The sequence below is a fragment of the Tachypleus tridentatus genome, chromosome 6 (assembly GCF_004210375.1).
Source record: "Tachypleus tridentatus isolate NWPU-2018 chromosome 6, ASM421037v1, whole genome shotgun sequence".
Taxonomy (NCBI): domain Eukaryota; kingdom Metazoa; phylum Arthropoda; class Merostomata; order Xiphosura; family Limulidae; genus Tachypleus; species Tachypleus tridentatus.
Window position 1 is genome coordinate 92,571,016 of NC_134830.1, and position 13,279 is coordinate 92,584,294.

General features: G+C 32.8%; 1 protein-coding gene across 12 annotated transcripts in view; it reads right to left on the reverse strand.

Annotated features, from left to right (window-relative positions):
• Positions 1-10,088: 10,088 nt before the first annotated feature.
• Positions 10,089-13,279, reverse strand: part of LOC143253050 (uncharacterized) — a 62,714-nt gene continuing 59,523 nt past the window's right edge. For all 12 annotated transcript variants that reach the window (XM_076506182.1, XM_076506180.1, XM_076506185.1 and 9 more), the window contains one exon: positions 10,089-10,439. In XM_076506182.1, the coding sequence (XP_076362297.1) occupies positions 10,362-10,439 (78 nt within the window). In that variant the 3' untranslated portion in view covers positions 10,089-10,361. The remainder of the gene's footprint in view (positions 10,440-13,279) is intronic.

Consider the following 13,279-nt stretch of genomic DNA (forward strand, 5'->3'; position numbering starts at 1 on the left):
ATACAGTGTCAAATGCTTTCTCGATATCGAGAAAGCAAGCGACAATGCACTTTTTGGAGTTAAACTTAAAGCTATTTATTATGGTTTCATTACACTTAACTAAATGGTCAGTTGTTTTCAGAAATTTTCTGAAACCATTACGAACATCAGGCATTTTTTGTGTAATTTATAGAAAATCTGAAATTCTTTTGCTAATTATTCTCTCAAAAATTATGACTAGATAATTAGTTAAACTGATCGGTTTGTAACTTCCCAGCTTATTTGCTGGTTTTCCTTTCTTCGAAAATGCAAGATTATTTGCTTGCTTCCAAGAGGCAGGAACGTATCCCGAATTTAAGATTATATTAAATAAAGCTGTTAAGTGGTCAAATAATCTCAGAGTATCTTTCTTTAGCGGTATTGTTTGTATTTAATCTTTTCCTGATTCTTTGGGTTTTTTTCATGGATAGTATAACCTCGTGTTTAGTTATTTTAATTATTATGTTTATGACTTTTTTTTGTACTGGATCGTAATTACTTTGGAAAACTGTTATATTGGGTAGAAATTTATTGATATAGGTAAGTCTTATTTTTTATATATTCATTAACTTTATTGTATAAATTATTATAAAAACTTTATTTAGTCTTTAAAAGCTTTTGTTTATTTGTGTGAGTTATATGTTAGTATAAAGTCAGACATTTTTGAGTCTTAATTGTTTGTGAATCTCTTTAAATGTGTAAAAAATTTCTTAGAGTCGTTGTTATTGTTTTAAATTAAGCACAAAGCTACACGATGGGCTATCTGTGCTCTGCCCACCACTGGTTATCGAAATCCAGTTTTTAGTGTTGTAAGTTCGCAGGGATACCGCTGAGCCACTGGGGGGCTTCTTAGAGCCAGTTTATTCATTTAGTTGGGAGCAGTAACAATCCCAGGTATCTTGTTTTAATAGTTTAATTTTATTGCTTGTGAAGTTAATTTGCTTTTTGATATTTGGATTTCATGTATTCAGGCACAATGGTATAAGATTCTGTATCTTACGAACGGAACTACCGCACCGTATTATTCGTTGTCTATCAAACTTTCTGGACAACAGAAAATGTAAAATAAATGTAAGAGGAACCCTCTGGGGGCCATTTACGCCAGAGGGAGGAATCCTTCTAAAATGGGTAGTTAGCCCTGTTTTAATTATCGCGTATGCAAGCAATATGCCCCTTAAAGACTCAACTATAAGCTTCTATTCATAATTTGCTGACAATGTCGCAGTCTAGAAAAGTGCACCCACATCCTCGATAGCAGCTATAAATTTGCAATCCAAATTAAATAACTTGGTAGAATATCGCCAAACATTAACGTCCACAAAAATCAACTGGTGTTCTTTACAAAGCTAAAAACGATCACCTAAATTATATGTAAATGGAACACTTCTCCAGACCACAACATTAACTAGATTTTTAAGGCTAACCTACGATTCCAAACTGACGTGAGTTAAACACGTAAATAATAGTCGAACAAGAGTTTGGAAGCACACAAGTTATATAAGGCTCTAACGGGTAAAAATAATGAAGTCTCAGCAAACAACATAATTAAATTTTATAACACATACATATGCCCATTAACTTAATATGCCTACTCGAATGGGTAACCACTGTACAAAAACCGTTAATAAACTACAAAGCATACAAAATAGATTAGCCATCACAGCTTATAAAGTACACAGAACCATATCATCAACATTTATGCACAGGTATGCAAATATATAAAGTATGTCCAATAGACTCCTACGTAATTTACTAAACTTTTTTCGCAAAAATTCGTAAGAAAATGACCAATGTGAATTAGATCACTTCTGAATACGATAAAAGACAGCCCTAAGCACCACTAACCAATAAATATATGTTAAAAATAAGAATTTAATCAGACCACCTGTTACGTATTATAACTTATCTCTAATTAATTATGTTACATACGTAACGTCTCACAGTTTAAAACAGACGAACATTTTAATTTAAATTTAGATGTTAATTGAATGTCCACGAAGAGCGAATTAATTTTATGTTGGTACAATTCATTTGACGGGAATATTAGTTGGCACTATTCTTGTTTGGCCTAACGCCGTTTAAAAGCTCTTACCTTTTAGAGGAAGATAGATATCTAATGTCCTCGTAGAAATACAAACGTATTATTTCTAAAATTCGTAATATTTGAAATATATAAACGTTTTTGGTCAAATATCCGTAGCTTTCCGATTAATAAGTGTTTATCACAATTATAGCTTCCAAAGCTTATAATATTAACCGCATCAAACCAACAACATTCTATAATTGTATTTTGGCGTCTTGCTACGGCTCGCTTTTATATCCTTATTAGGGGAGATTCTCGAAATTTCAACAATAATTGAAGATATGCTATGGTTTTTTGTAAAACATATATTGTTGATATGCCTCCCCCCGCTAATACAGCGGTAAGACTACGGACTTACAACACTAAAATCAGGGGGTTCGATTCCCCTCGGTGGGCTCAGCAGATAACCTGATGTAGCTTTGCTGTAAGCAAAACACACACATATTGTTGATATTTACAAATTCAGAAAACAGATGAAACTTGTAAAACACACATTTATCAATACAAGTTACATACATTTCTAAATATATATTAATCTGAAACAAACATAGGTATTAGAATAATATTAAATCCGCTACACCTCAATTTTTAGAGATTTAAAAACTGGCATTAGACAATTTTTTACTAAGATATTATACACTTTTGCTCAAAAAGGTTGTTACATGTGGTTTGTTTATTTGTCCCTTATTTGTTATTATTGTGTTTTTAATGTGTGCAATGCCTTTCCTTTGGTAATTATTGGTAAGTTTATAACATGAACATTTGTGTAATATTTTCATGATTTTTTGTGAAAATTTCTGTAAATTTAAGATCTGTATCACCAGAAATGCTTTTTTTTCCACTTCTAATAAAACTGTAATTTTGTGAAAATATTTAGTATCAATCTCTGACTTTCAGTAAACGTGCAAGAATTACATTCACATCACAATATTTAACTCAATAACGTGTGTGGCCCTCAAGTGCTGCAATAGTGTCCGCTAGGCGGCGTAGCATACTCTCAACTAACGTTAGAGTCTTTAATTTGGAATTCTGTTCCACTCTTCAGTCAATGCAAGTGCCGCAACACCACGATAGCAGCCACGAACATACAACCGCAATTAAATAGAATAAGTGAATACTATCAAAAATATAGAATAAAAATAAACACAGCAAAAACACAACTCGTAGTCTTTACGAAATCGACAAAACACAAAAAACAACAGCCAGAACTATATATGAATGGCACTCTACTCCAGATTGCCCCATCGGCAAAATTTTTAGGTCTGACCTATGATTCAAAACTAACTTGGATCAATCATATGAACGAACTTAAAAATAAAGTCTGGCGAAGAACTAACTATGCTAGGAGTCTAACTGGTAAAAACAGTGGAGCATCTACAGATAACATACTAAAAATCTATAAAACATATTTTAGACCTGTAATAGACTATGCAGCTCCAGCATGGATAACTGTAAGTAATAAAATAATTAAAACTAAACTACAAACAATCCAAAACACACTCCTCACAACTGCATACAGAGTTCCAAGAACAATATCATCTCAATTCATTCACAAATACTCAAACATACCAACCATACCAGATAGACTCCTACATATTACAATAATGTACTTTAATAAGAATTGGATGAAAAACGAATTACTATGCGAACTAGACAGGTACCTCATACATGATGAAGCTAGTCCTGAATATCTCTCCCCAGTTAACTTATATTTCAAATATAAAAATAAATAAAAAGAAAAAATATATAAAAACTTTAAATAATAATTAAAAAATATATAAAAACTTTAAATAATAATTAAAAAATATATAAAAACTTTAAATAATAATAAAATATATATATATAGTTTATTTATTTATGTATTTAAAAAAATGCCACCAACAAACTTAACATTCTGCTAATAGAATAAAATAATAACTGTATACGAGCCAAAATACATGGGCATTGCCCTGAAAAGGACCAAATAATATTCAGTTCACAGTTATAAATATCAATTAGCCAAGAATATAAGTACGGGGAGGAGGAAGAGGTCATAAAGAACCTGACCCTCCAGGGTATGAACTTTTATTACCCAAACACCGACGACATTCAGTCAGTCAATGCCTGGTGTAACTGCTGTAGAGTTGTAGTTGGATCATTCCTTATTCCTGACTGCACGACCAAGTTCCTCCCAGAGATGCTCTATCGGGTCGGTATCTGGGCTTAGAAGTGGTTGCTCAAGCACCGACACACCACGTTGTTTAAAGAAATCTTGCACATTGCATTATAAGCTGTTGCATTGTCCTGGTGCAGCCGGAAATTTTCCTAGAAAATACCCTGGGCAAATGGCAGTAAGTGACAATCCAGGATATTCCGATGCACATCACCAGTGACATTTTGATCTGGAATGACTAACTGGCTGACAGCTGCAGAACAGAATGAACCATAAACGTGCACTGAACCTCCACCTACTGCAACGCTGGGTTGAACATTTTCCTCATTCAGCTGTTCTCCAGGAAGCCTGCACACTTGTATCCGTCCATCAATGGGGTAGAGCAGAAATCTGGATTCGTCAGCAAAAACTACATAATAACAGTGTGCGATCATCAGATTACGGTATTGCTGAACCCACTGCAGCCTGTTGTTGCGATGTTTAGTTATCAGTATAGGTTTCTTGACCATCCGTCTTGTTCTGTATTCAGCACGCACCAACCATCAAATAATCATCTGACGTGAAATCCAACAGGTAGGGTACAAAAGTAACACCAAAATCCCTGGCTTTTATACCTAACCTCAGACACTGCGTTTGGAACAATAGTCAGAATACTGCCATGTTCAAGAGACTAAATCGACTCAAAATGAATTCGAGTAATGCAGAGTAGTAGAGAAATAAAACTTGAAAGTTTAAGGGCAATAAACAAAGTGAATTTAGTTTTAAAATGATATAAGTGAATAAAATCACATTTTTCAAACAAGAGTGTATGCATATACACATTGATACCAATACATTAAATATAATACATTGTCAAAGAAGTATAGAATTTCAAAAATCATGACAGTACATAACACAATCAAAACATATAACCTAATGATAATAAAATTACATGTGAAAGTGATTAATAACAAATGTTATCTCTTTGGCTCAACAATTAATAATCACACAACAGAAAGGGTGTCCAGAAGTTGAGATAGGTTCAAAAGGAGTGGCAGGAGTTTTCCCGTTAAGTTTTCAGATTAACTGACAGGTATGACAAGTTTTAGAAAACCGAGAAACATATTGTCTAATTTTTGGCTAAAAGAAATGCCTTATAATTTTGTATCATATTTTGTTGACACCTAGGTGACCTCTTGTGGGAAGTTCATGAGCAACTTTTAATATTTCAGAACAATATGCTTTTCGAACGATGATTTGATAAACTACAATCCAGTACAGTGAAGCTTATTTGTTTGTTTTTGAACTTTGCACAAAGCTACACGAGGGATAACTGTACTAGCCATCATTAATTCAGCAGTATAAGACTAGAGGGAAGGCAGCTAGTTATCTCCAACTATGCAGATATCCTTCATGTAACTTTGCACGAAATTCAAACACAAACAACCTCAACTAACATCATCGACACAGTCAAAAAATTCACGTGCTTCACTTAGACTACAGGGCTATGGTTTCTATGCAGTCCTCCATGTGTTTCTCAACAATCCACTCTACGTATTAAATTCAAACTAAACCCAATAGCTCTATAAAGATTCATTTGGAATTAATATTTTCACCACACGAGGTGAAGAGGAGTAAAAGTTTCTGATCATTCCATGCTGTCTTTCAGCCTCCGAAATCTTTTTTGAGGATTGAAAAATTTATAAACTGAAATTCATGCCACAAATTTGATTTGATTTAAAATTTTTGTTTACTTCATTCTACCTACCTTTGTTCCTTTGCTATTCTTAAGTATATAATGTGTTTCACCTGGCAAGTAGGATAATGCTGCATTATCTCATGTTGTGAACTAGATGAAGGTAATCCTGCTTAACTTCTAATATGCACTTCACATTGTAGTACCTAACAAACTGACAGTGGACTTCTCTGCAGAGATACTTTTTTCTTTCAAGTTTATTACTATTTTTCTGAATTTAAGCAAAACAGCCTTGTGTAATATGGCTTATACATATAGTAATATAAAAAAAAAACACGTCCCTTTTAATTTTTCACAGTTCTCCAAAACTTTCCAATGGAAAAATCATTTACAAACATAAAACTCCCACCTATGCTTCTTACAACCAAACTGATGACTTGCAATTCTTGCTTGTATGACAATATTTATTTCACTGAATCATATTTTATAAATCTATGCAGGGAGTTGATATTTAAATTTAACTCATTTCAATAGAGATCACCACTTGCCTCTTCTATTTATGAGACTATGCTGACAAGTGAATAAAGATTCACATAATTTATAGCTGCCTTTGCTACTGATTATTATTTTCTGTTGTAACAAAGAGAAGCTTATTTCTCATGAGGTTTAACATGTTCATTAGAAAACAGTTAAAACTCACTATTACAATGATTTAAATGTTCCACTGGAACATCATGAGGTTTTCTTTAAAGAAACTTCCAAGAAGTTGAGCAGTTTTATTAATGTTTTTTTTTTTTTCCTGGCCAAATATGTACGTGTGTGTGTGTTTCTTACAGCAAAGCCACATCCGACTATCTGTTGAGTCCACCTAGGGGAATCAAACCCTGATTTTAGCGATGTAAATCTGTAGATGTACAGCTTTACCTGCAGGGAAATAGCCAAATATTAATCAGTTTTAATGAGATTTTTTTTTACCCGAGTGTGCCACTGACTGCGAACTTAGATGCCCTAAGCATAACTTGACATTGGAAAGCAGTACATTTCAGTCCCCAACCCCCTTCTAAAAATCTGTGATATGCAGATAAAGACAGCTTCTTACTCACAAACAGCAAGGCTCACTCCTGCAGAATATTAGTCTTTACTGGGCAGAGTGAATGTCTTATCTTTAAACATACAATCCATATGATAACAAAATTAAATGCTTTTGAATGTGTTCTAATAAAACTATACAAATTAACAGACAAAAAACAGTAAATTTAGCTAATGTAGTTCCAGTAGTTCACTATGAAAAATTCAATGACAAATTCTTACGTCACATCAATTACAGCAAAATATGCCAGACGTTTTATGGTGATTCCTAAAATATAGGTTTAAAAATTTTCCACAACCATGAAACATCTGAACACACTATAAATTACCCCTCTCCCCATTTGTATAGAAACAAAAATTATTTTTCATGTATATAGTTAATCAGTATTACTCTTCATTCACATATATATGTTAACTCATGGCTGCACTATCGTGTAGGGATGATGCAAATACCAACGTTAACAGCTTATTTGCATTATTTTGGAAAAATTTTTTTTTAATACAGTGTTTCAATAGACATAGGAAGGTTGTACTTACAGTCTAGTTCTAAATACATTAATGTTCGAACTGTAATATTTATTATCAACTATTGGCTGGTAATTCCCATTTCACCCTGTACTTAAGATTTTTAAATGAGTACCACTTTCTCTAAAGAAGTGAACTTTGAGAGATATATTAACATCTTTTACACTAAAACTGATTTTGTAAAACATTACTACTATTTATTATTAATATTTATAAAAGCAGATACTCCATTTGAAACTATGCCACCTCAGTGAAATTGACTGACATCATTGTTTTGGTTTTTGAGTCATCATGTAATAAAAATGAGGCTGAAGAAAGACGGACAAGAAATTCTAACTTTTTGCTATGATATTTACAGACATTCCAAGAACTTGTGACTCAGTCATTACACATTTATATAAAAAGGAAACAATGTTTAGTATTGTAAAGTTTTGATGGCTTATTTAGAAGACATTTAAAATACCATTTTGATGAATATTACAGAGCCATTCCTACACATGTAGTGCTATTGCCTGCCTAATAAATTTCTATTTTTCAAACTCACACCTAAAGTGATTTAAACAATGCTACTATTTTTCCAAAAATATACTGAAATAATTTCCCATACTACAAAAAAAAATAATCAAAAAATTAAACAACTCATTATTTTGTTTCATACTGTAAAGCTATCTCATTTTGAGATTAATAACTGTGGGTAGTTGAAAAGATTAATAACTACGAAACATGAGATGTAATGGATAAGTTTTCAAGTATGTTAGTGTCCCTGTAGGCCATAATACTCACTTTAGTACACTTACGGAATCCAATAATAATAATTTCTTATAAACAGGCATGCCAATAACATTTATGAAAAAAGAGGAAGAGGTATATAGCCTGGCTAGAGGCGCCACAGCGCGGCACAGCCGCGCCTGACTAGGGGGTCCGGGGGCTGTAAATAACTTTCATTTACACTTTTTAGCAGATTGATTTATTCTTTTAATTTGCATTCATTTTTTAGAAGATATATCAAAATATCTAAAATTAACAAATAAAATAAAAAGTAAATAAATGAAATTTAAGATTGTTTATTTGCTATTTATTCAGTTTAATTTTTTTCTAAATCAAAATATATTAGTAATATGAGTTAATAAAGCCAAAATAACTCAGTAAATATTTCAAATACAAATCATTTCATTATTATCCTTTTTGTCATCAATAACATCATCATCATCAACTACTGGTATGCTGCCAATTAAATGTTTTACAGTCATTGCCAATAACTACTTCTCTGCTGCATATATTCCATACAATTTTCAAATCACATAAAATTACTCTTTTGACTAATCATGACTACCTACAGTTCACATTGTTCATCTATGCAATCTTGTCATTATACTACTGGTACCTTAATGTCAGTGAATTTTCCATTCTTTCACAAATTGACAATACAAACTAAAACAGCATATGAAGGAAAGCTATGACATTGCTTAAAAATTCAACTACTGATATGGTTCAATATTAAACTACTGATATCAGTGATATGCCTCAGAAATTAAATTTTGTACAGTCACTGACATCAACAACTACTGCTCTGCTGCATCTATTCCATTAAAATTTCAAATTACTTAAAATTACTCTACATGACTACCTACAGTAAAACTTGTTCATCTATACAATCTTGTCAGTAATTTACTGGTACCTCAATATCAGTATATTTTTCATTCTTTCACAATACAAACTGAAACAGCAAATCAAGGAAAGCTTTGACATTGCTTCAAAATAAAATTAATGATATGCTTTAAAATAAACCACTGGCACTGTATGCTGCAGATAATAATAAAATGTTTTTCAGTCACTGATATCGACTTCTACTCTGCTGCATAAATTACAGACAAATTTCAAATCACTTAATTTCCTTTAATCAATCTCGGCTACTTTCCTCTTTTTCAAGACAAGGGTTTCCAGTGCTCTCTTCTGAGCTTTTTTTCTCTCCTTCTCTGAATGGGCAGCTCTCTGTGCCTCTGCGGCTTTCTGGACTTTTTCTTTAGCCAAGGTGGCTGGGCCAGATTTCACAGAACCATAGGCCTCAAGCCTTTCTGCCCTTTTCTTCTGATTCTCCCTCAGCTTTGAGGTATACTTTGAAGCTGCTGATCTAATGTCCTTACACATTCTCTTGTCTACAGGATCAAAATGAACATCTTTCCTTTTAAACATTTCAATCGCTGTTGTTTCTTTGGAGCGTAGAGAATATTTTATCGTCTGGTATGCACACGATACCAGACCACGAGACCTGCAATGAGACGAAATGAGACTGCCTCCAAGATGGCGGTCAGATTTTTTTTTTCTGCAATAAACATTGAAAAAATACGATTTCTCCTCAAAAACCACCTACCCGGCCCCCAAATAGCTCATATTTTGTCCTCTAATTTGCACGAATCTCGTGGGTGATCGTTGGCCGTTTGAAAACCGCAGAAATCCGCGTTTCAGCAGAAAAATGGCACGCACGTATAAAGAAACATTTTTCACTCATTTAAATTCAAAAAGAAAAATATTTTCAGATAAGCATATAATATTTACAGGCCTTTATTGATAAAACTTCTTTTTTCAAATATATACTAAACATTTGTTATCTAAGAATAACTAAAATAAGGTATACCCTTACAGTGTAGGTAACTTCAAGGACTGTACTTCACAGATGTACTGAATAGTATCTTTTTTGTTCAGTATAACATTATAGGCTGTAAATCAACATCTTTATGCAACCATCAAATAAAGTATCCAGAAAGTGTATCAAATATAATAAAAAACTACTGAAATAATATTAAGATATCTATACATTTTCAAAACAGTCCAATTATGTTGTGATTCTTCCATAGCCATTCCTGATACTTATTTAGCATATGATCTGTTGGCTTCACCTTTGAAAAAAGAAAGTAATTTAAATTGTACTTTCAACTTATGATACCTATATAAAAGTAAACATTATAAAAAAAAGAGTTCATACTCTATTAATATGATTACGTAACTAAAAATAATTACAAATTAATATACATGAAACTTAAATAGTATTTTCTTTTCTAAATCATTCTTACAAATGATTTAGGAAGATGTTTGAAACAAATAACACTTTTTAAAAATGTTAGTACCATATGTTTTGGTGTATAAGGTACACTTTAAGAAAAAAAGAGGGATCTCAACCCCCTGCATCCTACACACCGAAGGTAAAAAAATTTGTCTCTCTAGGCATACCGTATTTTGTACCATAAGGACTAGAAACTAGTACAGTCAATCTTTACACTACTATGGGCTTGTTTTCTTTCTCTCATAGGCTAAAGAAAATGGGTTATTATGGGAAATGACTGTAGAACAACATTCTGTTAGGGGGACCTTTCATTAACTTAAATTAGACATTGTTCTAACAATACAAGAGTCATATCCATAAAGAACACAATAAAGGTATTTAAAAAATGTGATGCGAGCAATTTCCTTAATCACACCAAACATGATATTGTTTGAGGACAAGCAAGAAGTTTTCAAAACTTGTTTTCAGTGAATTCAGTGATGCAAAAGAAGATTTTGAAAGTTTTCATAATGAATGAAACAACCATATTTTATTTTATTATGGACACTACTTTTGAAGTATTCTAAAGCATAATAAAACATTATGCTGATGTTGAATAAATAAATAATTGATAACTGAGAAATATTTTTTCCTTGAAGATAGCCTTGAAAATAGGGGTGTGTCTCACACACCAAAAACTATGGTAAATAAAAAAGTGTATTACAATGCACCAGTGATTTAAATGTATTTGTAATATTATAAAACCAATTTTGACTATATATTCATACATATCATAAATATTTAATGTAAGTAATTGTGTTTTCCTTAATAAATCTATCATTAAATTTATACTTTGGTAGCAACAAAAAGAGTAGGTGAAGTGTTTATTATTAGAAAATAATTAGCTAAACAAAAGTGGTTGGATAGTATTACTACAATTTGAGTTTTACACAAATCTATTTAAGTACACATTAACACATTTATGCCACATGAATCATTACAACATTTAGTGAATATTCTTTGATATAACTTTAACAGTGTAAGAAAAATTACATGTACATGCTGTTGAAAGTCTTACAGAAAATAAAATAGAGAATTTTCTTCTTAACTTTTAGCAGAAATCTGTTATTAAAATAATGTTTTAAGTTTTCTAGTACTATTGTTTTTTGAAAATAGAACACCTTTTACTTTTATGACCATATATGCAAACGTTGTAATTTTCCTTTACTGAATATGTATTTCTGATAGGTACTTACCTCAACCTGCATAATTAGCTACTCATTCAGTGCCAGTCTCTGTGTGCAAAACCTTTTTCTCACCCATGCTACAAGCCCTTCTCCCTCTCCTCATTGAAAATGACTCATTACAATGTGTTTCTCATGCAAATTATCATGTAATAACCCTATACCAAGGACAGTGCTACACATTCTTGTTATGCACACAACCACTTTTATTCAATTCTACCAGATTATCACTTTGAATTTTGGCAGATATTGGAAGCAACAATTTTCAATGTGGAGGAAGTGTGAAGGTAGCAAGTACCTAACAGAAATACATTTTTCTATATAGGAAAAATTATAACTTTCACCATGGAACATTACCTTTTCTCACATAAATAGCTAGAATTGCACATTGAACAGGTGGAGGGATGGGTGTGAATGAAGCATCCAAAGTACACACCTTGAGACAAGTCAGATTTAAAGATCTAATGCTGGCTACTGCACTATGTCTGAACCAGGTATACTTTTTGCCTATCAGAGAAAGGAGTGGTATATATTGGCAGGAAAAAAAAGATGCATACCCATGTGGTGTGGGAAAAAATAATGGAAGTGCCCCAAGGTGTAGAGTGGCTAGGTCACCATGGACTAAACTACATCAAAAACCCATGCTGCTTGGAACCAATATCCTTGAAGGGTCAGGATGAGGATCATACAGTCTTCACCTCCAGTTCATGAGACTGGAGAGGATCTTAAACCCACAACTCCAAAACAGGGCAGATGTTAAGAATAGAAAATAATATATCAATCAGGAAGCCCAACATCTAATAAAAAAAAGGAAAGAAAAAAAAGACGTCTACCACAGAGAAATAGACTCCTCAACAGTGAAACTGACCAGAACAACCCAGGTATGATAAAATTCTCAGGATAACATGCATCAAGGGAGAGCAGAAGGGAAAGAGCTATAACAATTAGAAATGCCTCCACCCTGAGCCACTACACAGAGGAAGAAAGATTAACATTTGTAACACATGTGAGGACTAATGGTGATTAGTTTTACTACCAGTCTTAAACTTGGCCACTTGAACCCCATATCCATGTGGGGCTAGGATGATGGATTCCAATCTAAGGGATAAACTGTAATGTGATATCTCACTTCTTTGATTTTTGTGTGCTTTACAGTAGAATAAACTTATCTACAACAGTAGATTACCACCACTTCACTATGCCCTGAATGGTATTTTTGTACTGGTTTTTTTATTTCATTAAATCATTCAGGAGGATGTCTCCATGGTTTACAGCCCAGTTGCTTCGAACTGGAAAATGTTCAGGGCTCCCAAACTCCAGTAGAAGAAGAGAGGGGTGTGAAGTGCAGTGGAAAGTCTGTAGGAACATCAACAGTTGAGCTAGTGCAATGGGTGACCAAAAATTTCTATTTTTAAAAGTAGAGCATATTTTCAATACTAGGCATGACAAGAAT